Here is a 24,238-nt window from a genome sequence, read left to right on the forward strand (position 1 = left end):
ACTAAGTACAACTGACAAAAGTTGCATGACACTGGCGTTGGTACCAATATATCGTTCGTTATCGTTCAAGGCTGGGGTTGGGCCTGGGGCTGAGGCTGGGGTCGGGTAAACCAGGTTCTTGCGAAAGAGGCAGCAAGCAACTACATAGAAATTCATCCTCCTTCAACTTTCGTGAATCCTAAAGTTTCAACCCAAATACTTTGTGTCTTTGCAAATAACGATGAATTGACTATAAATCTATACTTTTATGCTGGTAAAAACTTTCTTGAAAATTGTAATCATTTTTTAGGCTGCTTTTGAGTCAATTCGAATAATAGAAAAGTGTTAATCAAAGTGACGATTAGGTTGCAAACCTGGTACATCTGTCTACTAAAGGGAGGTACAACACCTTATTTAACTCTACCTTTGCCTTCAGTAGAAATCCACAAAATCATCTTGACGAATAAAGACAGCCTGAATATATCCAAAATTAACTGGAGTTAATCTTAATTTATCAAATGAGGCCTTACATTGGAAACTAATATCAAGATATAATCACCTGACATGTGTTGGAAAAGATAGAGATTTGGTTGGTATATTTCTTTCTCTCTTTAACTTGTCCGAAACTGATTCGCAAGATAATCTTTTTTGCTATGCTCTATCTCAAACCGTATAACCATACTGAAACTCAAACTCATGGTCTCAATCTTGTAATCGGCCGGAAACCATTAGGCCCCTGGATTTTCAAAAGCTGGCGTAAAAGAGTCTATCCTCTCCCAAAAGGGTGTCTTTCAAACAAAAGAGGTTCCTCTCTGCAATATTTTCAGGGATTCCATCAACCGGCACGACAGTTCGCCACTAGAAACTTCAGGAAAATTGGCTGCCCAGACGTGTCCGACATAATCAAATACGAAACTGCTATTATAACGCACAAACGTTGAAAAGGCTTGTCTCTTGTGCGAGGTTGTAACTCGCAGCACCAACACTAGTCCAAAACACCCCTATCAAATTTATGTATATATGTATATTAAACATATTTATGTATAAATACATATGTATATATGTATTTATGTATATTAAACACCACTCTTCGAACACAAAAACGAGCATTGGCCGAAACTTATAATAATTATTTCGAACAGCTAAGCTTGCATCTCACGGCACCATTTTTAAGAATCATAAAAAATTATAATGTGAAATGGGCAACAATATTATTATCCAAAAGCTCACTTGGTTATATTCAGCATTAAAATTCCGATTTGCATCTCATTGTTAATTTCGAAATTCATATCAGCATTATTGGTTGGAATATCGATAAACTGAGGAATTTTCTGTATTTTTTAGTAATTTGAATGAAAAAGCCCCCCCCCTCGAATAAGCCCACACCCTAGAACTACAAAATGTCAATAAACTCCCCCCCCCCCTCGAATAAGCCCCCACTGCTACTGTAAATTCTCGAATTGACCCATCCATTTGATGATTTTTGCCATCTGAGGTTGCCTATGGCGTTTTATTGAATTACCACAACAAATTCACAATTTTGGTAAGAAAACGAGATATTATAATAATGTCTTCTTAATGTCTACTATAATCTTATAAGCCCCCTCCCTCGACAAAGCCCCCATCCAAAAATATCAAAAATAAATAAACTCCCAGCGGGCTAATTCGAGGACTTACGGTATCCAGGTTTCATACGCAAAACAATTTTGAAACATCAAGATTTTTCATATAAATATAGGAGCCTATTTCAATCTCAGCTTGTTAAAGTTCTTAACAGAAGGTTAAAAAACAAAATTCCAGAAACAAAGCTTTCGGTAAAAATAGGCCTGAAGTTTCCTTGGGCTATAATTGGTTTTGCAGAAGGCAGATGGGTAGTATTCTGCTTTATTGTTTTATGGCTAAAAAATCATACGGCGATTCGACAAGAGAGCTTTAGGCCGCAGTAAACAGATAATTGAGAATTCTGTCATAAAAACATTCGAATAAATAGAAATTATAACATGTAGAGCAAAAATCGAGCATATGAGTTCTACTTATTGTATAAAAATCATGAAATCTTGCTGTTAACGGGAAACAGCGACTTTTTACTACCATAAACAAATCCAAAAATTATGTTTACGAGAATCGTTTTCTCAAAACAAACCATTGTTAAGAGAATAACAAGACAAGGCGCAACGTGTTTTTCGTATGCTGAAAAGATACCGAAGAGGCATGACTACATTTGTTCTTAAAGATCTTATTTTGGATTCTGTGCTTTGAAGAAGAGAAACAATGCAGACAATTTATCAACACCAAAAAATTCCGCAAAGCCTAGAAAACAGGCTTTCACGAGATAGGTAAAAACATAAACTTAATAGACCAAGGAGTAAAAAATGGCCAGCCAGATATTTTCAGTGATTAATTCTCTCAGAACTGACTATCTATCCTAGGAGTAGCAAAGTTGCAATACACAAATTCAATTTACAGCATCAATTTGGAAATCATTTCCATCTTCATTCTAAGACGTTTTTGAGCCCGGATTAGGAATTACCACCTCGCTTTTAGTCCTGATTCTGTTTTCACATGGTTTGTGCTTGTGTTGTAAAATTTAAGACGACGTAAAGTTGAACATTTTATAAGGGTTTTGACCTCAAATATTTCCGGGTGAAGCTTTTCACTTCTAGTAGCTTATCAGTGTCAAATCCGTTATAAAACTGATATCTTTATGCCGTCATAAAATTGATATTACGAGTACAAGCATGCAAACCTACTTACAGCCAAAAATTTTGGCCTCAGTTCGAATCAGAAGTGAAAAATTCAATGCAAAAACTCTGGAGCATTTTTCAAAATGAGGCCGTAAGTTTCAATAGTCTATGTCAAAATATTTTCCCAAGAACCTAGGCTTTATAAATTTCAAAAACTGCTTTACCAAATAAAACTCCCATGGAATTGTAACGCCATACATCTCAATAAAAAAACATGTTCAAAAAAAATTTCTTAATTTTCTAGAAGTATTATAATTGTATCTTTGGTTAACAATATCTCAAACGTCAGAAGTTGTCTTCAAGTTGTTTTCAAACTGGCACGAAAAGTATGCTGGTATCCTATGAGATGTTTCACTGGGACCGAAGCTAAGGTTGGTTGAAGCGATTCTTCTTTGTGGATCCGTTGCTTTTCGGCTTTTTATAACTTAAAGTTACCTTAGAAGTCGTATGAATTTAACACCAATATGGCAGTCGAACAACGACCAATCAGCGTAGCAAAATGGTTCTTTATGAATAGAATACAAGGTAAAAGAACAATATATAATAAAAACCAAGGTGAACTAGTTTGCCATAACTTATTAGGTGTCCTAAAGATAGCAACTAATCAAAATCTAATAACAAAGAACAAATGATATTAAATTTTAGCCCATCTTTGAACGTTGTTCCAAATTGGCCTAATAATTCATAATCCAAAAAATCGGATTCAAAATATAAGCAAATTTCCCAAAGACTATTAATTAAGGATTGGTCTTTCCGGATTTCACAAGGAAAAAAAGATTTTAAATTCAATTCACAGGCAAGGCTCTTTACGTTCTTGGTAAACAAGCTAACAGAATTGATATGCTTCTTGAAAATATACAAAAAATGAGGGCATTTGAAAAAGCTCCGTAGCCCTGCGTATCCCAACCGCGAGCTATAATAGGCAAGTGCAAAGGGTTTACACGCCAGCCCAATTAAAAGTCTCGCTATCGAAATTATTGCCGAAGCTCTGTCTAAAAGTATTTGCCTGACTCAAGAAGGAGAACTCTGTCTGCATGACCGTTGCCAAGAAACCTGAATTAAGAAGCCTAAAGAACAAAAGGGACCATTTTCTGTGGACGGGTAGATTTATTAGAATCAAAGAATTTTTCGCTGGGTTTCGTTATCATCAAAACATCAGTTGGTGAATCTTAGTTGATCAGTCGTGCTTTCAGTCTGAGATTGGTTATACTGTATGGATGTTAAACATGTTTTGAAAAGAACCCTTATGCTTAGGTGGCAATGAATGGGAAAAAAGTATTCTAGTAACTCAATACTAGCCAGGCAATAATCACGTGAGCGTCATCCCGCTCACTGATTGGTCAATCGTTGATGATGGCTTTTGTCGATTCCCTTTGACTTCAGCCTCAGACTGAAAGTTCACTGCGCTAGCACAGCTCATTAGATCCTAATGAGATATATACACATTGACGCTTCCTGTGCTATCGATGCTTCCTGTGCTATCGATGCTTCCGGTGATATCAAAGCTTCCGGTCACGTCCATATTTCCGGTCACACCCACATTTCCGGTCACACCCATATTTCCGGTCACGTCCACATTTCCGGTCACGTCCACATTTCCGGTCACACCCATATTTCCGGTCACGTCCACATTTCCGGTCACGTCCACATTTCCGGTCACATCGAGGCTTCCAGTTACATCGACAATTTCGATTAAACTGAAGCTACGATGCGTTTCTACTCATTAATTTTGCAGTGTGAATAAAGTAAATAAATTCAGCTTACGTAGGTAGGAAGGTGATATCGAGCTCCTTCAGCTCTGACTGACACCATTCAAGCTCTTTGTCCAGCTTCAGCAGCTTGCTGATGTGTTCGTCTGTAAAATATTCCCCATGATGCAAATCGAACTTTCTTGCACACACATGCAACAGTTCCTGAAAAAAATATTTGCATATTGAAATCGAAAAAAAACTTGACAAACAAAATAAGAAAAAAGTGACAACTTTGAGCAGCGTCATTAACTCCAAAAACACTAAACGAGAAGTACCAAAAATTCCTACCACAGTCATCGAAATACCATCTTGCTAGAATTACCTTTAGAACTTCCAGCAGATACTGTTTAGAGTAAACGATAGTGTACCCTCACTCTATTAAAACAATGTTGTTTTGGAAGCAGACAGAAGGGTATCGGGCAATATTAAACCTCTGAAAATCACATTAAGAAATAAAGTTTAGAATGAGGGGGATACCACTGAGAATTGGGAAAAACTAGTGAATTTATATAGACATTGGAACTAAGGAATGGCGGATTAAGTTGATAGAAAACTTTTCTTGGCCAAAATAAAACCACGAATGAGGTCCTGCAAAGCAAGTACAACTGTATGCGGAATTCGTAGAAAACCTGACGTAACTGCGCAGTTTGGTGAAGAAATTTTATAAAAAATATAACTACAATTAATAAATTTTGATGTGAGGTGAACATATGTTTGACGGCATTATCAGACATAAAGGGCAGCGCTTTCAGTAGCCTTACTACTCTGCAGCTGATAAAACCATAAGTAATCGTCGGCCCCTTTTTATATACATAGTTAGCAATATATATCTTAGCAATATATACAATTATCAAATTAAGCAGTATATACATATATCAAACGAAGCAATATATACAAGTATCAAACTAAGCAATATATACAAGTATCAATCTATACCAGCATCAATATCAATCTAATAGCTTGTGTATATACCAGCTGCGAACAACCATCCCTCAAATCTATCAATTAAAACTAACCAAAAAGCATCTGCCTAGGATCTTGTTTGGCATGGTGTTCTGCAATGGTGGATTAAGCTTTTTGTGACAAAACAAAGTTTCTGAATCATCCATTCGAATGAGACAGAACACGCTAAACCCTAACAGTCCCATCATTAGAAAACGATTCTAACTCTTAATACAAAGGATCAATATATGAAGAACTATCATTGTTAAAGCAACCTTGAAAACACTTGTATTAAAAGCAAAAATGTAAGTTTAACTACATTTCTATTTCACAGCACAAAGCTATTCAGTTTTTTTGGGGCTGTTACTTATTATCATCAATGGGACAGTTTAAAGACGAAAATAAAAGACTTGATTTAATCTTGATTGTGGTGGAAAAACCCAGAAAAACATTGAAAATGTATTTGAATTTTTTATCAAAAACCATCTAGGAACCCAACAAATACGATTTTGCAAAAAAGTAGCTTTATTGAAATTTCTTTTATTAGGATAAAAATAAGGTATATCCTCTCATGCCAAAATTCAAAGAAAGACCTTCTAAAAAGACTTAAGACCCGTTTCTCACTGATAGTAAGAAGGCTAAGAGCAAAAATAAAACATATCTATGAGCAGATTGTAGAAAAGCACGTTATTTATGATTTTGTGGGATTATGTAAGGAACGACAAACACATGACAGCGTTAATTCACGAGAAAGCAAGCACAGATGTAGACAAAGTAGCTAAAAATAGAGAAATCTTTTGTACCAATATCACGAGAATCCGAGAAAATGTCAATAAAAAAGATATCTGGGAAGAAAAGGGAGGAAAAATCTGCCGTGTATAAGAAATTGATAGACAGGTCGTCTAGTGACAGCTGTTAAATTCCTGTCTGTTATAATCTAGATAAATCAAATGCAAATACGAGCAAATAGAAATAAAAAACCTAGTTTCGACGTTTGAAAGAAAGAACTATTAAGATGGTTTTAGAAATTTGTTTGGTTTCGAAAGAAAGTATATTGAGCTGCACTTAATATTTCCTTACAACGATGGGAATGATTAAAGGATATTTCTTAATTGCAAAAAACACCAAAACACAACAAAATAAACTGAGAGCTGTTTCCTTATTAAACATTGAATATGTTATTTATAATTATCACCATTAAAAGCTTAATCAAATAGCGAACATCCACACAATATATGTGTCTAATGCAATGTCTTTTAATACATTTTCGGTGTTTTGATGATAAATTAAAAATTCCAAAGATTCTCAATCAAAAGCTAGTCGATAGATTCCAACTTGTTTTGATGAGAAGTAAGAAGCAAGAGCATGCCTACACGGGTGGTTACTCGATGCCCGGACGCATTTAGATGGCCATTTAAATTCCTATTGGTTGGACTATACAATAGACCTATTGTTTATACCTATTACCTATAGATCTATTATTTCAATTCTCAATGTTTTCTCAATCATAAACGCGCCGCAGAGACCCTGAACAGTGCCTTTTTACCTGTTCATGATCATCCATTGCTTTGAATATGACAGAGTGGGGCTTCTTTTCACCATCATTGTGAATTGAATGAGCTTTCGAGTCTTTGAGATGGTTCTAAAAGTGCAAATCGAATAACGTAACTAAGGGGGATAATCAAATGCAACATTAAGAAAGTGACGACAGAGTTTTGACACTGATTAACAATAAAATTTTCTTACACAACATTTCTGATAAGGATTTCAGCGTTTTGGATCCCGCAAGACACCAGGAACAGTCAAGTACTTATAGCAAGAATACATAAGATCATTATGTTCCTGAAAAATTTTTGCTGATATGGCCAATTTTTCGGTATCATTAAAATAGACAGAATGTTCCACTACAAAGTTTGATCTTAGAAAGATCCATCAACTCTCAGCTCAGTTCAAATTACTCGCAATACTTTTAAGTTTAGACAAGTTGCAAGTATTACGTCCGACTTGAAGAAACTGTTTACTAGGACAACACCTAAAGTCAAAGATGATATTCTTAAAACTAGCTTCAAGGGAAATCACGAGCTTGAAATGATGCGCTGCAGAAAAAACTCGAAGGAGAACTATTTCTTTATGGATATGTGGCAGTATCTTCGCCAGATAGTATAGAATTTTCTTTGTTTGGCTGCATTTGCACACAAAAAATACAGAAAAAAATCTGAGAGGCCACTGTCACATTGCGGCACATCAAACATGTTTTTTTTTCAATAACAATAACTGTCAGAACAAGTTTTGTGGCTGCCTTAACTGACGATCACTGAGCTAGAGTTTCTCGAGGGTGGATTTAGAGCTTGGTTTTCTGGGAAGAGGAAGCGTGAGATCTAAGGATACCATTTTCAATAGTTATCTTTAGTTTGTGTAGGAGAGGCTTTTATCTTGTCACATATGATAAAAAAGGACTGAGTTTGGCATTAAGAGAGAGAGGGGGGAAAGGGTAGGCCATAGAAAAATTGTTTAAGAAAAGCAGTCGTTCTCTAGTAGTAGATGTGTGTGTTTTCAGACTAAAAAATGTGTCTCACGAACTTTAGACAAGGTCATACCATAGGAATGCTATTTTCGACAAGTCTGGTTTGACTTTGTAACTTATAGCAGGCTTCAAATGGAAATTATTGGAAAGACTGTTATTGTCTATCTGTATTTCTCAGTCCGGGAAACAAGTGTTATTAATCCTTGGTTTCTATATGACGATCAAGTTCGCTTGGTTTCTTGGTTCAGACGTCATTTAATGTAATAACATCAATTGTAACAATTTTTTGTAGCCATCGCTAAAACCTTTAACGGAATACATGCACATATGCATATGTATTGGTGAACCTGAGCGCCTGCCAGCTCATTGAAATAACATTATCTTCAAGACACTCTTTTACATTTCTATTACATTACATGTAACATGCAGCTAAAAGAAATTTCGTTGTGGAAATATAGGCTTCAAACGCACATAAAAGTTTCGGCCTAATAACAACCAAGGAGGTTTATCTTCCCCCTAAGTTGGCATTTATGCTAAAAACGAGGTACCACACTTTGAGTGAATCAGAAGGGGGCATCATTTACCCCAACCGTCTGTGTTTAACTTGACATCGGTCAATCTTGTGGGTGCATTGCGGCCATTCGTTTGTTGTAGGAGCAGAGGCATAGGGCCGCCAACCCTCGTCTAGATGTCAAGCCTGACTCCCACAACTGGGCAAAACAATACCAATCAGTTAAATTCAAACGAAGGAAATGAAATTACGTCTTTCTTAGGAGGGGGGGGGGGGTGAATAAGGTTACTCGACTCATGTTATTCTACTTGCGATGGGTGGAAATAAACAGAGACATGGCAAGGAAATACCTTTGTCTAAGTGTACATACCTCGACAAACATCTTTGTGTCAAGTCTCGTATTGAAGTCGCCAAAAAGAATACGGTGGTCTGTTTCATTGTTGTTTAATCTATGGGAATTGGAAGGTAAACATTGAACTTAAGTGCAAAACCAGCATGCCTTGATCAAATAGTTTTAGCACAACGGACATAAAAAGAAGATTTGATCACAAAAAGAGGGTGATTGAACTTCATCTACTTTGCGGTGGAACTGTGAAGCCACTTTTAACTAGCTTTGATTTTATACAACACACTTTTTTTTATAAGAACCAGTAAATTGAAGTTCAGATTGGCTGTTCTTTATTTTTTCAAAAATTTGAGGCTGGATTCTTCTCAATTTGTTCTTAAATTAATAGGGTTTAAGCAGTGCCATCACTAGCTATTGCGCTCTAGGAAGGTGTTCAAGCCTCGTTTACCAATAAAGGGAGTCAGATATGCTTTATTTGCCGACAAGGATGAAAATTCACCGAAAAAGCACCCAACGATGGCAAAAAACTCCTCGTTTTTGAGATGAAACATTTTTTTCAAAATTATATTTTACAGTAGCTCGAGCCTCAGCTTGTTCTTAATTTGTTAATTGTTCTTAATATTTGACCTATTTGAGACTCGTGTTCTTATAAAATATCAAGAAAAATATTACATGGGAAACAGGCCCTGGAAAAGAACACTGACACGAAAAAAATAGAAAATTGGAGTTTCTTTGAAAGTAAGGAAAAGTACCTCATTATATAATTAATTATTCGTGAATAAACCTCCAGACAAAATCCTTTAAAGGCAACCGTTATAGCAAATGTGATATTAACGTGATACTAACAAGGAGACAAAAGGTGACATAACTAACACCTCATTTCATTAAGGACATCTTGACGCAAGAGACAATCCAATCAGCCAGCAAATAACCCAAATCTGATTTAGATTATCCTTTCCGAAACTTAATTAGAAAATAAACTACTCAGTATCAGGTGACAAGTATGATTTCAGTACCACATAATATTGCTGATGCCTCGAACATCTTAGGTAAACAAAAACCTTACAAATTGCCTACCAAAATTACTTGAAACACTGAGCATATTGGTGTTGTATTTTTATATTTTCATTTTTCCTCAAATATTACTACTTCCACCCCTATGAGAACAATGTTGATAGTTTGGGAAATATCACAATAGGGGAAAGCTTAATTCTTAATCTTTGATTTTATCTATGACCATGACAACAAACCAAAACTCAGATTTTGGGATAGTTGTAGGGTCATGGTAGCCAACCTTCTGATAGAAGATGGTACCTGATGACCTGATTTGACAAAATACGCATAATTTAGAAAGTTCTTTGAGAACTAGCATCAGTTCATAAGAGGCCCAACTACACATTGTCCCATTTTAAAACAACCTTGATTGTTGCGAAGAAAGATGATAAAAAACATGCTTTCATGTGACAGGTATAAAGTTTCGCAGTTACTTTTTTGCTACATGTTATTAGGCTCGAAATTCTGTTAAGGGCTTTAACAATAAACTTTTTTTAAACTCAACTATCAACCCAGCTCTCAGGAGGAAGGGGAGGGGCGGACGGGGGTTGAAAAGAATGAAAGAAGAAGGTAGCATTCGGGAAAGGAATTACCAAGAAAACAGACCAATTTTTGGGCTTTCCAGGGCTTTAAGAAGGCATGAATAATTTGAAGTCTGATATCCAGTTTTCAAACAATGTTTCCCAATGATTTCGAAAATTGAAATGCAGATGAATTACTTACTGGTCCAGGGTGTGCTGTAGACACAGTCTTCGATAGTGTGAATACTTGGATGGAGACTAAAATAGAGAAATTAATAGGGTTAGCCTGTCAATCTATACGTAGATTAAAAATCCATTTTCAGATCGTTACCCGGATCTGAAATTTAAAGAGCTTAATGTTAGCAGACAAATGGTGCAAAATCTGAAGTTTTGGGTCGTCCTGTTCTAAGGACTAGATTAGAGTGAGAACTAGCATTATCAATCCCGTAAAAGTGATGTTTTCACAGGAAGGCATAACAAGCAAAAGTGATTTTTATAAGCATTAGATATTTTATGACGATGTGCTATGTGGAAATGTTTTCTATGCAAAAATATCAGCATATTGCTTGCCAAAAATGGAAGTTTTAAGATCTCATTTCATCATAGAAATGTTCGTAGCGCAGTGGATTAAGAACTTTCAGAGCAGCAGTTTTCATAGGCACCATAGCTGAAGAAATACCGTGAGGCCACCTCAAAGCTTGGCTATTGAGGTATCACAATCAGCATTACCAGCTAGCAATTAACGATTCGTGGCATTATTTGCTAACGAATAACACGATATTACCAAAAGCTGCCTATCAATATTTCATCAGAAGAAGTTGAACTAAATACAGAACTGAATGGGATGCTAGGCACGATCATATGTGATAGGGATGAAACCAGTAAGAGATTTTTCTCACAAATTTTCATAATGAAAACCGCAGAGATCATTCTACGTTATGTAGCCTGCTGCGTTATGTAGCCTAACTTACCAAATACTGGAATTTTTCCCTTAAATTTGACAGGTCACGAAAAATATGCGTAATTGCCTACTCTGTGACGCTTTTTAAAGCAATCAAACATCTAAGATGTTAAATATTAATGGAAAACTTTTGTTCGGTATTAGAATATTTTGAAAATAGCTTATTTGCGCTGGTTAGATCAAAGGAAAGTTGAAGGATTAATTAATTAAAATGCAATTCCTGTCTAGAAAGGTAGAATTTTGCATTAAATGAACAAGTCTAAAGAATGTTAATAGAGCATTTTGGGATTGCGTTGACCTGAGATTTAATTAAAAAACTTTGCTTTCTAATGTTCGTCTTGGCACTTTTCCGGACAATTTTTTTCTGAGAAAATTTTCTTTAATGGGGGGGGGGGGGGGAGCTTAAAGGATATTTTCAATTAGGCATAGGAGAACTGCTGCCAACAGTTAGAAAGCGGCAGTTGGATTTCTTGGGGCATGCTATGAGGAAAGAAAGTTTGGAGAATTTAACTCCCACGGGATGCATTGAAGGGAGGAAAGGCAGAGGAAGACCACGGAGAAAGCATTTGACTAGTTTGAGCACATGGATGGCAGAACACGAGAGAGAGAGAGAGAGAGAGAGAGAGAGAGAGAGAGAGAGAGAGAGAGAGAGAGAGAGAGAGAGAGAGAGAGAGAGAGAGAGAGAGAGAGAGAGAGAGAGAGAGAGAGAGAGAGAGAGAGAGAACTAATTTACAAGAAATGGAAGATGTGTATGCTGCGCCAAAATCAGAATGAATCGCTTTCTGAAATTATTTCTTGTGCTAGGAACAAAACAGTTTTGGACCCCAATTAAAACCAAGTCCCTTTTTACAATTCGAATGAGCACATTTCCCAGTCACCTCCTCGTAATTAAGCTACTTTCAAATTTTCTAATTGACTTTGTGCTTAGAAATACGCTTTCATGTATTGCGATTCAAAAACGCAACATTGTACATTTACTTGCATACTTTACTTAAACGTATGAATGAAATTCAAGTAGATAGGTTCATTTAGTATGTGCTAATTTTCAAAGCATGCTCCATTGGGCTACAAAACAACGAAAAGCAAAACAAATCAGAACGATTTGGGTTGAGGTTTATGCTATTTATCTTATTAATGGAGCTTCATATTCTAAAAAACCTCCGTTAAATATACAGTGAAAAACTGCACCGATGGCACAACGATCTTCTAAACATGCTATTTTTGTTTTCATGGTAAAACATTATATCAAAGCATGATGTTCCCTTTATGTAGGGATCAGAAAACTTTTGGCCTCTCATTTTTAACACCATTACGTGATTAGATATTCACATCCCTACCTTTTGTATTGCCTTGACATTCGACACATCATGGACAAGGTGTATGTTAACCAGTTCCAAAATTCTGGCAAAAAATTAAAAAAAATAATTCGTTACTTAAAAACATTTAGTCAAAATACAGATGCATAACTTGAATTAAAGGGACGGCGTAATCAACTAGACCCCTAGTCTGATTGCCAGTCAAATTCACAACCACCCTAATTTTCTTGCCATCTGCCCCACTGCTAGTACATCCTAGCTTCATCATTACCAGGCTTTGTTAAAAATTTTCTTTTTACTCACCTTCCATTAATTTTCCATCTGGTTGTCATGAATCCTTTTCGTGACCATTTTCTCTAAAAAAATTAAAATAATTTCTATCTCACACAAAGAAATCTTACGTCAAGGGCGTACAATGGAAATTAGCAAACTGCATGTGTTTATAGCATTAGAAAGCCTTGATACAAAGACAAATCCATGCAGAGTACAAATAAATTTGGATTTTAGGCGTACATACAATATTTTTCGGAATCAATGTGTAAACGAAACTAAGTGAAAAGATTGAACAATTTAAGCTTTTTAATTTGCTTAATACTTTAAAGCTCTGCGCTTTAAAATGCCTTGGGGAAATATTCCAATCAAGTTCCAACTTGCCCATCAAACCATAATTTAGCATATTTGCTCGGGCTCTGACACATATCCAAAACTGAGCTCTTTTTAAAAGAACAAATAATTTAAGAGAATCATTTGCTTATTTATGCGTAGACATGAAAGTCCTCGTTAATCGAAATTGCTTTCCTAAGCCACAAATCTGACGATAAAGGGTTTGGTGGTGTCAATATTGTAAATAAAACATAGAAGTAATAATCAGGCAAAAGGAACAAAGACATGCCTCATTGGCTTTCTACTAATCATTGTCCTCTCACCCTGAAAAACCTACTTTATTTACCTGCAAAAAGCCAGACCCCCCTTTTTGGCTAGACAAAATCAAAAACAGTTCTTACTTTTGGGAAACAGTTTAACGGGAATTTTTGCTTCTGCACAGTTTCCACATTTTTTAGCACAGGAGTAATCTAAAAAACAGAGAGTAATTGACATTAAATCGACCAAATGTGGCTTACTGTAACAAGAAAATCACAGTTTTTCTTCTCTACACATAGGACGATACTTAAGCTAGCGCTTAGCAATGCAGAATTGTTTAGCAATCTTACTGGTTTAGGGGTGTTTCTGCCATATTTGCTCTTAAAAGCATCGAGTCATGATAAATAGGCCTTCTCTTCAGGGGGAAATTTGTTTTCAGCATGATCATTGTAGTTTCATGTGATATCAGCATCCGTTGCTCACAACTTGCTATCGACGGAATGGGGTTTCATAAACTAGCTCAAGGCAACTTCATGTGACCAATGTCAGGCCCACCAATGGCATCGCAGCACAAAAATCATGACTCAGCATATTTGGGTACGTTTAGGAAAAACCCTCTCCTTTTACCGTGACTTGATGCTTTTGAAATCACAAATGATCACAAAGAAACATGAACACTAAAATCCAAAACATGTAACAAATTTAGAACTGTAAATGCTTGGCACTTTTTGCAACGACATTCAAATTAATAAAGTTTATGCGAATTTATAAACTATTTTGTTTCACTATCGTATTTGGTAAAATACATTTATTCTGACGCCACTAAGAAATCTACAAGCTCTTATCTTGAAACTCTGATTCAATTGTCACATGATACAAAACATAACCTTGTATTGATGATTACAAAGAGAGGCTGAGAACTAAAGACTATTTAAATGTTACCTCTTTCTCTCGTACCACTGGCTTAAATTGACATGCTACGAAGGAACAAAAATTAACGATAAATTGTTCTTGGCGGTAAGAAACACTCATCTTTTATATCTGCTCTAGCTTTGATTATTGTAATTATGACCTTGCGGCTTCGGAAAGGTTCAAAGCTTAAAGCCTAAGGAACAAAGTAGTGCATCATCGAGTAAGAGTTTTTCTAAAAAATAGCGCGTCACGTTTTGATCAAAAATATGTTTTTCTAATTAAAAATCCATCAAAATCTATTATTTATAAGTCTTCATAACCGCTACGTCCTCTACTTATGCATGGCTTTGCTTAAATAATGCCAACAGTTTCCGTCAACATGCAATTAAAAATTTTAGTAAACTCAGCTGATAATTAGTGCATGTCAAGTAAAAATGTGCGATAAAATCAAACCAATTCAAATAATATACCTGTATAATAAGAAGAGAAAAAATCACGATAAAATAATCCTATTTTTGCGACAATACTTTCATCGTTCGCCTTTTAGACAAAAACATACATGACAAAAACGAAAGGACTATTTCTTTGAAACAGGACATTTCAAAATTGAATGAAAAACAGTGATGTATCACTGGAAAATTTGCTTATCCCAATGAAGGCGATTAATTTAACAAGGTCTAGAAAATTATATGATTTGAAGTAATCAATAATGTTAGTACCCAATAGGTTGAAGTGTAACTTAGTATTTACAACAATTGTACCACAGAACACAGAAAACCAAATTGCGAAGAGTTTCCTATCATTAAAAACAGCGCAATACTTCCGACTTCAAAAGCAAGCTGTAAATTAACCTGTAACAGGTGGGTCGGTGGCAAATTTCAATAAACATGAGTGCTAAGATTTAAATCTACATCGAGCATCTAAAGTGCCGACTTGAAATTAATGAAATCATAAAACTTTCCCATAATTTATTAAGAACCAGAAGGTGTATTGAAGAGCTATGTATTGCGTTTCGATGCAAATATGTTTTGAAAACAGGTCGTAAGATCAATTCAAATACATTTTCAATAGTAACAAGCATTGTTAATAAAATTAGCAAAACGGACGCCTCGATACTAAACATTTTACTTCAAAAAACGCGTTTCTTGATCATTTCTTAGCAAATCGAAATGGGATTTTATACGTTCCTTCAATTAAGTAGATCTTCGGCTTGATTGTGGAAAACCGATTTTGATTCAATACTGATAAAAACTTTCTGGTATACAAGTTAGCTTTCAGGTGATCAAGATTGTGTATCGATCTCTTTTTTTAACTTAGAAGAGATACAGAGTGTCACAGATTAGACCACATACAGCAGTTGTTTGGATTTTCTCAATCAATACATATCCTAGATGTGGATGCAGCCTAAATATCTTCACCAATCACCTTTATGGAATTTCGCCAGCTTAAAACGCTTTAAACAAGAGCGTTATATTAGGTCTACGGGTTAGTTTGGCAGAGAAGAGAATGTAAACACAGCTTAAATTGTCCATCTGCTCACCAGCTAACCTAGTGTGTGCCCATGGAAAGGTAGAATTGAGATTAATATAATCGACATCAGTTGTTTGGTTTAATTTTATGCAAAGCTCAGATTACTGCCAAGCACGTAAAGATAAATCCTTGCACACTGATAACTTCTCACGAGTGACCTATCTACTCTGAAACAATAGTTCCTTCCAAAGGCTGTTTTTCGATTCTTCGGCCCAATGAATTGGCACCTGTTGGAGCATCCTAATAATGACACAGTACTGTTTCTCTGTCTGTCAACACTGTTAAAATTCCCAGCATTATCAGTTCAGAAAAAGCAGGAATCTTTACAATAAGTGATAAGAATTTCAATATGTATCTCGCGTCAGAAACAAAGACTTCAAAGAGCTTCAAAAATTTGCATTACATCCCTATCTGTACAACTTCTCATAACTGCTCATATAACTAATGAGATAAAAAAAGAACTACCTTCCTATGTAAAATAAAGAAAATAGAAGCAAATTCTGAAATACCTTGATAGTGCCACTGGTATGCATCCAAATCATTTCGCACAAAATAGAAACTTCCTAGAGCCTAAAAGGAAGATAATTACAAAGATTTTTGTTGCTTTGTATTCTGCAAACGTCATACAATTTTGTGCAATAAATATGTGGCAAAGGCATTCATCAGTTAAAAAGTTGAGATGTTTAAACTGAAATTGTAGAATCAGCTGCTTAGAAATTTACTCTTGGTTCATTCCATGCCAAGTGGACTAGGAGTCCCACCTGATTCCAAAACTGCACTTTTATATACCTTTTCTCTGATAATTTACCAGGGATACATAATTTAGCACTTAAAAGGACCGAAAGATAATTTCATCTGTGTCATAATTCAGACATAAAGGGCTAGTGCACTAATACTACACTCTCAAATTTGATGTACTAATTATAATTATGATACCCAAATTATTAAACAGTGAAAGTACCAATCAAATTAAGTACCTATCAAAATAAAATCTCACTAACAATTCCTAATCAAATGTTCTATTCACGAACCGTGTACTTGTCTTCAGCCTTGTAATCTTCATCCAAGTAAGCAATACTTGCTGTATAAACTGCCAATTCATCCTTGTTGAACAATGTCCTTTGCAAAAAAAATCATATAAACATATCATCATACAAACTCTTTAGACTAAGAAATAAATTCTTTCAAGTCAAAGATAAAATATTTGTAACATAAAAATATTTCAAAGCTTGGGAATATCATATATCGTTTTATCAGTTTGTTTTCCTCTTTTCTCAAAAAAGGATGTTTTCATGCTTTTTCAACAAATTTAGTGATTTAAACTGGTTTCTGGGTAAATTACAAAGTCCAAAACATGACGTTTTGAGCATGTACTTGTTATCAAGTCAGATACAATAACTTGGTAATGAGTACATGCTTGAAACGTTGTGTTTTTAACAATCTAACTATTATATTTTCATTCTGGTACTCAATTTATTTGCTAACTATATTATCGTTATTTTAGATGAAGAATACATATTTAATTAAACTGTAAAGGAATGGAAGTGCAGAATTTGGATTTTAAGTAAGATGCTGTCTAGCAAGAAACTGAAAAATGGCCCTTGACTCTAGTCTAAATGCTAGGAGCATACAAAAATTAGCATTCAATGATTTCTCTTCAGTAATTGATTCCAATAAACAAATACAGACACAAAATCACTGCTGAAGTCTAAAGGCTGTATCAAACTGCTAACATAAACACTTTGAATATCCAGGAACTTATTCCCTATTAATTTGTTAAGGGAAGAGAGTAAATGTTAGGACTTTCAGAAGAAACCTTGATGAATTTTCTATTAAAACCATGCTACCAGGACAGTAGTATTGCAAGATCCGAATCAAAATGGTATCAAAAAAGTTTGAATTTGTGCAAACTGTTCCCCTTTAAAGAGAACAAAATCATGCTTAACCTAGGAGTAAAATTCTATGAAAATATATTGAGGATTTTGAAATCTATCAGAATCTATCAGAAAATCTGTAAGTTTTATGATATTCCTTGGCCCTCACAAGACCTTACCTTAATATCTATAAGCCAATATTTCCTGCTGCCAACAAAAATGGTCTAATTTGAAATCCACAAGGCTCTCTAAGGTCCAAACAATAACTGACTTTGAGAGTTTACAGAGAATGAAATAGAATCCCAGTGCATTATATCAAAGAATTTCAAAGCCACATTCGGCTGTTACCAGATTCAGAAGCACCTTCACAAAATGCTTGATTAATTAAAAGTTGCTTTGATACATAATCAATCTTACAACTTTGAAAATTGAAAAAAGAAGATTTGAATTAAGGCTTCATTCAATTTGTTATCTTATTTGTGTGCCATTGGCTGATTGAACAATTGCTCGATCAGCAAGCAACAAAAGTTATTGGATGATCTGCCATTAATCTCTTTCCCAGATGCTCAGACACTAAGTGAAGGATAAAAATAAAGTAAATTTTAGTTGAAATAAAGACTACAGGATTCAAGTGTTGACATGGACCTACACTCTTATTCAAAGACACTATTGGCTTACCTAACAAACTGATGCACCAGCTCTCTATTGTTTTCTGACTTTTTCCCTCCAACTTCTTGACAATGAATTGCAAGGAGTTCTGGCTGACAACTATTAACCAGCTAATAAAAAAATGCATCAAGGTACAGTTACTTTGTATAAAATAAGATAAATTAAAATAATATTATATTGTATATCATATATTATATGTTAAATATTATATAAGATAATATTTACTACTCCCCTGCTAAAAGTCTTATGGCCAGGCCTAATATATAATGCAGATTGATTTGAATAGCGAAAATACCATCAGCTGTCCCCAGCAAATAGTTTAGCAATATAGCAACTTATATTTAAATTAAACATTGGGTCATCCAACTAGTCAACCTAATAAGCAATGGGCAGAAACACACAAAACAAAGAGGAGCAGTCCAGTATAAGCAAATCTAATTTAAAATTCCAAACCATGTATGCTGGGGCAAAGCATTAGCCGAATTAACTTTATATATAGATTTTGGATTTTCAAATCAGATTTACTTTTATTAGATTGTTCTCATAATTTGCCTTGCTCTAGCCTATTGCTTATTATGAATGTTAATTTCCCAAGAATCATAGAATTTGAGGGACTTTCAAATTCAGTGTCTCTTCTTTTTTGCATATACTTAACCCAAGTCAGTCAACTCGTAAAAGGTTCTAAAGGTCAAATAGCATCCTAAAAACTTGTCTCGTAGAACAACAAAATAGACAACCTAGAAATGCACAAAGGGAATATAAATAAACTATGTTGCAACAAAGAGCTTTGACAATCTGCATACCATCAACTAGCCTGTTGAATCTAGCATTGTTTCCTTTGCTGGGGGCAACAAGGGCATATAAACAAATAACAGAGGCTTCAAAAAGGTGGGATTTAGAGCTGATGTCCCCCTACTTTTAGTCTAGAAACTTTTTTGATGATTGATAACCAGATATTGTAAAAATAAACCCTCAATTCAACTTCATACCAAGCATTATTGCTGTTTGCAATAAAAATGCATTTTTGTATTTATGTAATTAACACTGGCACTTTCAGGTTCTTACTAAATATTATAAAACATGGACTTAAAAGCTTGGCCAGCAGTCTTTATATTTCCAAACCTTTATTTTTGGAAATAATAATTACATTTGGGGTACTACTACCTGGATTTTGTTAACTGGCCCACAACAAATCTTTTCAAGGTACCCAAGCATATCTTTAATACCAAGTAGCAGATATCCTTGTGGCTGAAGCATGTACTAGGCATAAGAAAATCTATAAAAACTAAGGACTGCATTCTCTAAACTAGAAAATAAACAATTTCTGTTCTTGTTCCATTTTCTGTCATAAACAACAACTACACAATTACAAATAATGCACTTGCTATCACATCAGGGACACCTATTTTTACAACCCTTTGTGCTTTCTGCCACTTTTCTCTAAGGAAAAACCTGCACCTATGACAACCTAAGAATATAAATTAATAAATCATAACATAACAAATTTCTTGAGAAATCATTTCTCACCTTAAGTATCTCAGCAAACCAAGTTGACTGAATCTTTTCTAAGGATGGCTAAAAAAACGAAATGACATATTCAATTAGCTAATGAGGATTTTGTGCAAAAAAGTTTGGAAATAGAGCTATATTGTGTCAATGGATGTTGTGACAGTTCCAAAATATGTCTACAGGGCCAGCACCACAGGGGGGCAGGGGGCATGCCTTCCCCATTTTTTTGCTAAATGTAAGACTAAATAAGCTTTATGTATTTATATAGACAAAATTTTAGATTACAACAAATACATTGAACCAAAGTCCACAAAAGTAACACAGCGTCAGAAAAATGATTTCTACAATTGGGGGTAAAGGTTGGGGGGGGGGAATGTGGGGATTTTCTTTACATTGCTGGTCAGTAGAGCCGACCCTGGTATATACAATGTAGTTGAACAGTAAATTGCATCAACTCTCTAATGCAATAAATTTTACTTCTTAAGTGGTAGCATTAACTTATCGTGCAATAAAAGACCAAATAATTTCAATTTTTGCATATCTTGTCCTATCAAAAAACTGGCATATGTAAGCTAGGGTAGACGTGTAATAAGCGAAATTTTTATGATAACGGGAATCCTAACTTTAAGATATCTCTGGTAAAGTTTTAAATAAAAAACAAAACCAGGATGTCCAAACTTGTTTAGGGATTAATGCAACGCGGAAAAATTCTATGTAGCTACGGCGAGCTTCTGTCAACACTCAAACTTCGCTTGCCGTTCAAATAAAACAGGATAGGTTTTCTAAAAACAACCAACCTCTTCGAATAACGACCCGATATTGGCCGTTATCAGCAAAATCTTTGTTGTCGCTTCCATATTTGTTTCCGCACAATATGATCGTAGCTTTAAAAACGGTGCTTACCCGAGCAACGAAGATAAACAGTTTGCTGAAGAAGGACTGCCTGTTTTTTAAAAGTAAGCAGTAGTGCGAATTCTCATTCTTTTTCTTTAGACATGTATCTAATGCATCAAGTTGGAAAACTTTCATACATCAAGGAGACATCACATCAGCCTGTTTATTTGGTCGCATCTGATCTCATCTTTTGAATTGAATTTGTCTTTGAAAGAGGATGTGACGTCATTCTAGTTAATTATTTATGGTATAATCATCATCATAATCATACAGTGGGGATTTTTTGGGCTGGAAGTGTTAGAAATTATGATATAAAGGGGTCCAGATGGAGATTCAGAGGGATGGGGCGATAACACCTTGAAATTTGAGGTGATTGGAACAGGGAAGTTAGAATGGAGGAGTGCCAAATGGAAAAGAATGAAACAAGGTGGGGCGGGATACTTTGTCAGTTGATAAATTTTTATAATAACGTATTTGTTACTTGATAAACGTACCCTGAGTGAATATGTTATACAGTCCAATCTGCAATAATTTGAAGATTTTAAAGGAAGATGTGCCAACATTCTATGTTGAGGCAAGCTACGCCTTTTGTTTTTGCCGCCTTTCGTTTGATTGGATGCAGTGGTGACCATCCAGTCAAAAATAAATCCTGGTGAACCATACCACAAACCGTCTCCATTCCATGCTATTATCCAGGGACGAAAACAAGTTGCTAATTTTGGAGGGGCGTGGAAGGATAAAAATTCCAACTTTAAGTGCGAAATTTTTCATTCGACCAGTAAATCTGTTGTACCTACCAAATTGATATTTGTAAATAGCCCGAACACCATAGTTCTATTTTCTTTATAATTACCAAATCTTTACTCAATAATTAGCCTAAAGCATAAAAGCCTAAATCTCTAAATTTTGATTACCATGAAACAAAAATTAAACTTACTGTAAGAAGTAAAGCAACATTTAAGCAAAACCAGTATTAGATATACTTAATGATTAGTAGTATTCTTTCAGATCAATTGATCAATTTTATCTAAAATACATTTTTTTCACGATATAGAAGCACCAAGAATTTGAATCTTTTATTTTTGATCTTGATCGAAGAAAACTACCTTTAAACTTTTCAGAGGGCCAAATGCCTTTTCATTCTTTACAATTGAAATGATGATTTGAGAACAAACTTATGCATATGCCTGATTCGAAAGATGAAACACTGTTCTTTGATCAGATACTTCTACTGCAGTTTTTGCAATGTGTTCTTGCTTCACAGCAGTTTTGTCATAGGAATTTATGATAAGAACTCAAGGACATTAACAAATAACAGGGGGAGTTTAGCATAAACTCGTTTTTTATAAGAAGCGTTGAGAATTTTTAGTACTGAAAGATTCTTAATCTTTTATTGAATTAACTACTCGTAGTTTCTTAAAAAAATTCCCACTCTAATATTTTCTGATCAATGCGGGTATTATTATTCCAAACTGTGAAGTTTCAAGTTTCTTATCCGGAAATTCACCTTGCCTGTTCGTAATTTGATTCAACTCCCGTCAGAAAGAAAGAAAAAGAAAACGGGGCAAGTGTGCAATTTGGATCCAGTGGAGACGGGATTCACAATAGAAAACGATTGGATGGGTCAGCTTCAGACTGTGAATTTTAATGTTTAGAATTTTTATATTTAAAATAAAAAAACTTCTTAAAATATAAAATTCACAAGTTTGGTCTTAAGAAAAAAATTCTAAGTCAACCGTTACGTTTTCCAACTGTAACTGGATTTTCCAAACTTTGGGGGGGCGTTACGCCCCCCCCACGCCCCCTATTATTTACGTGCCTGCTATTATCCCAGTCGAATATACCCTTTATTTCATTCTTTCACTGGCTTCCATCCTCGCCTCTGTTCCCTTCTTATGCATCTACTGACCGAATAGGTAAACCTACTTCAATTTCATGGCAATCTCCGGTCCTTTTCCTGCTTCTAGCAATCTTGATATTCTTTTCAAGTAGCCTCATTTCGTCAGAAATGCAGAATTTTTGTTCTTCTGGCCCTTCTAGATCAGTGCTACAAAATTTTTTTCTACTTAACACTTCAACGTCCAGAAAGTCTTCTAATAAAAAGATAAATCATCGACCCCGAAGTCATAAATAGGGCCTGAATATGTGGAATCATACTCAACCACAAACGTAAAAACAACCCATGTACTAACTTCAATTAAAAGATTCACTTCTTCAAACCTAGGCAGTTTTGAAACATCACTAATGTACTAATAGCCTCTTTTTCTTAAAAAAAAGCCAGTTAATTTGAGCCGAGGTTCGATATTCTTACTTTTTTAAAATTCGTGACATGTGTGTTCTCAATTTCGTTGTCATTTTGAAAAGTACTTCTTTACAACCACAAACAATAAATTTTTGGCAAAACCACTAATCAACAGTTTTGAATGACTTTTTTTGTAGCACGGTTTAGAACCTGGTAAAATGTTATCTGCTTTGTTAAAACAAGATAACATTTTCAAACACATATTGACTTTTTCTTCTAATTTCATTTGAGGCTTTCGTTATTCTGATTTTTTTGGCAAATTGAGGCTTAATGTTCTTAAAAGTGTGTTCATGTATTATTTATATGTCCAATAGAAACCAAGTAATTTTTGAAAACCTTCTCTTAAATTAAGTGCTTGTTTATTCTAGCTGACCAACCATAGACACGCATGACGGTTGATGTTTTTGTGAACTGCGCCAGCGTTGAATGAAAGTTTCTTAAAGTATTGATAATATAAGTGGATCAAAAACTAAAATGATACTTAGCTCTGTAGTTATAGCAACCATAAGATTACTCAACTCCAAAGGGCATGTTGACAAACGTGTTAGTTCATATGATACTAAAATAGGGGCACGTCCAAGGCGTCACTTTGAGCTCCTTTGGGATTGTTAGGGTAAGAGCCACAAATGGTGTCCAGTGGGAAAACCCCGGAAGCTTTCAGGATTTTGAGCATATTTGTTTTTAAATTTCCTTCGATGTCGTGAATTTCAAGGCAATCTGCAAGGTATGCCCAAGTGTAATAGATCAATTCAAAATGGGGGTTTTTCCACATCAACCATGACCCTGTCTTCAGAACTACTTTCACATTGGCGTAACGATTGATGCTTGTCTTCATCCAGACAAGTCAATACAGCACTGAAGCTGCATAAAAAGATAACTTCTTGAAAAATCACAATAAGACCAATAAAACCTGAAAGTTGTCAAATGAACCTGCCAAAAACAAATGTAATCAAGGATGAAGGGGTTTCCAAGATATATTACCAGAGTTCAGATGACATCACCAGTAGGTCCATCCAAAGGAGGCAATATTGGGCAAGAA

The 24,238-nt window shown here is 35.1% G+C and overlaps 1 protein-coding gene across 1 annotated transcript in view; it reads right to left on the reverse strand.

Moving 5' to 3' along the window:
- LOC135696251 (inositol polyphosphate-5-phosphatase A) overlaps positions 1-21,096 on the reverse strand; it is a 30,276-nt gene extending 9,180 nt beyond the window's left edge. The window contains exons 1-13 of the mRNA XM_065215582.2: positions 20,801-21,096; positions 20,022-20,069; positions 18,504-18,604; positions 16,983-17,070; positions 16,461-16,521; positions 14,452-14,486; positions 13,653-13,721; positions 12,952-13,004; positions 12,670-12,733; positions 10,574-10,629; positions 8,822-8,900; positions 6,963-7,058; positions 4,488-4,636 (exon numbers count right to left, since the gene is read on the reverse strand). Of these exons, the coding sequence (XP_065071654.1) occupies positions 4,488-4,636; positions 6,963-7,058; positions 8,822-8,900; positions 10,574-10,629; positions 12,670-12,733; positions 12,952-13,004; positions 13,653-13,721; positions 14,452-14,486; positions 16,461-16,521; positions 16,983-17,070; positions 18,504-18,604; positions 20,022-20,069; positions 20,801-20,860 (959 nt within the window). The 5' untranslated portion in view covers positions 20,861-21,096. The remainder of the gene's footprint in view (positions 1-4,487; positions 4,637-6,962; positions 7,059-8,821; positions 8,901-10,573; positions 10,630-12,669; positions 12,734-12,951; positions 13,005-13,652; positions 13,722-14,451; positions 14,487-16,460; positions 16,522-16,982; positions 17,071-18,503; positions 18,605-20,021; positions 20,070-20,800) is intronic.
- Between the last annotated feature and the right edge of the window lie 3,142 nt (positions 21,097-24,238).

This window comes from Rhopilema esculentum, chromosome 14, assembly GCF_057945365.1.
Source record: "Rhopilema esculentum isolate cy_ngs chromosome 14, ASM5794536v1, whole genome shotgun sequence".
Classification (NCBI taxonomy): domain Eukaryota; kingdom Metazoa; phylum Cnidaria; class Scyphozoa; order Rhizostomeae; family Rhizostomatidae; genus Rhopilema; species Rhopilema esculentum.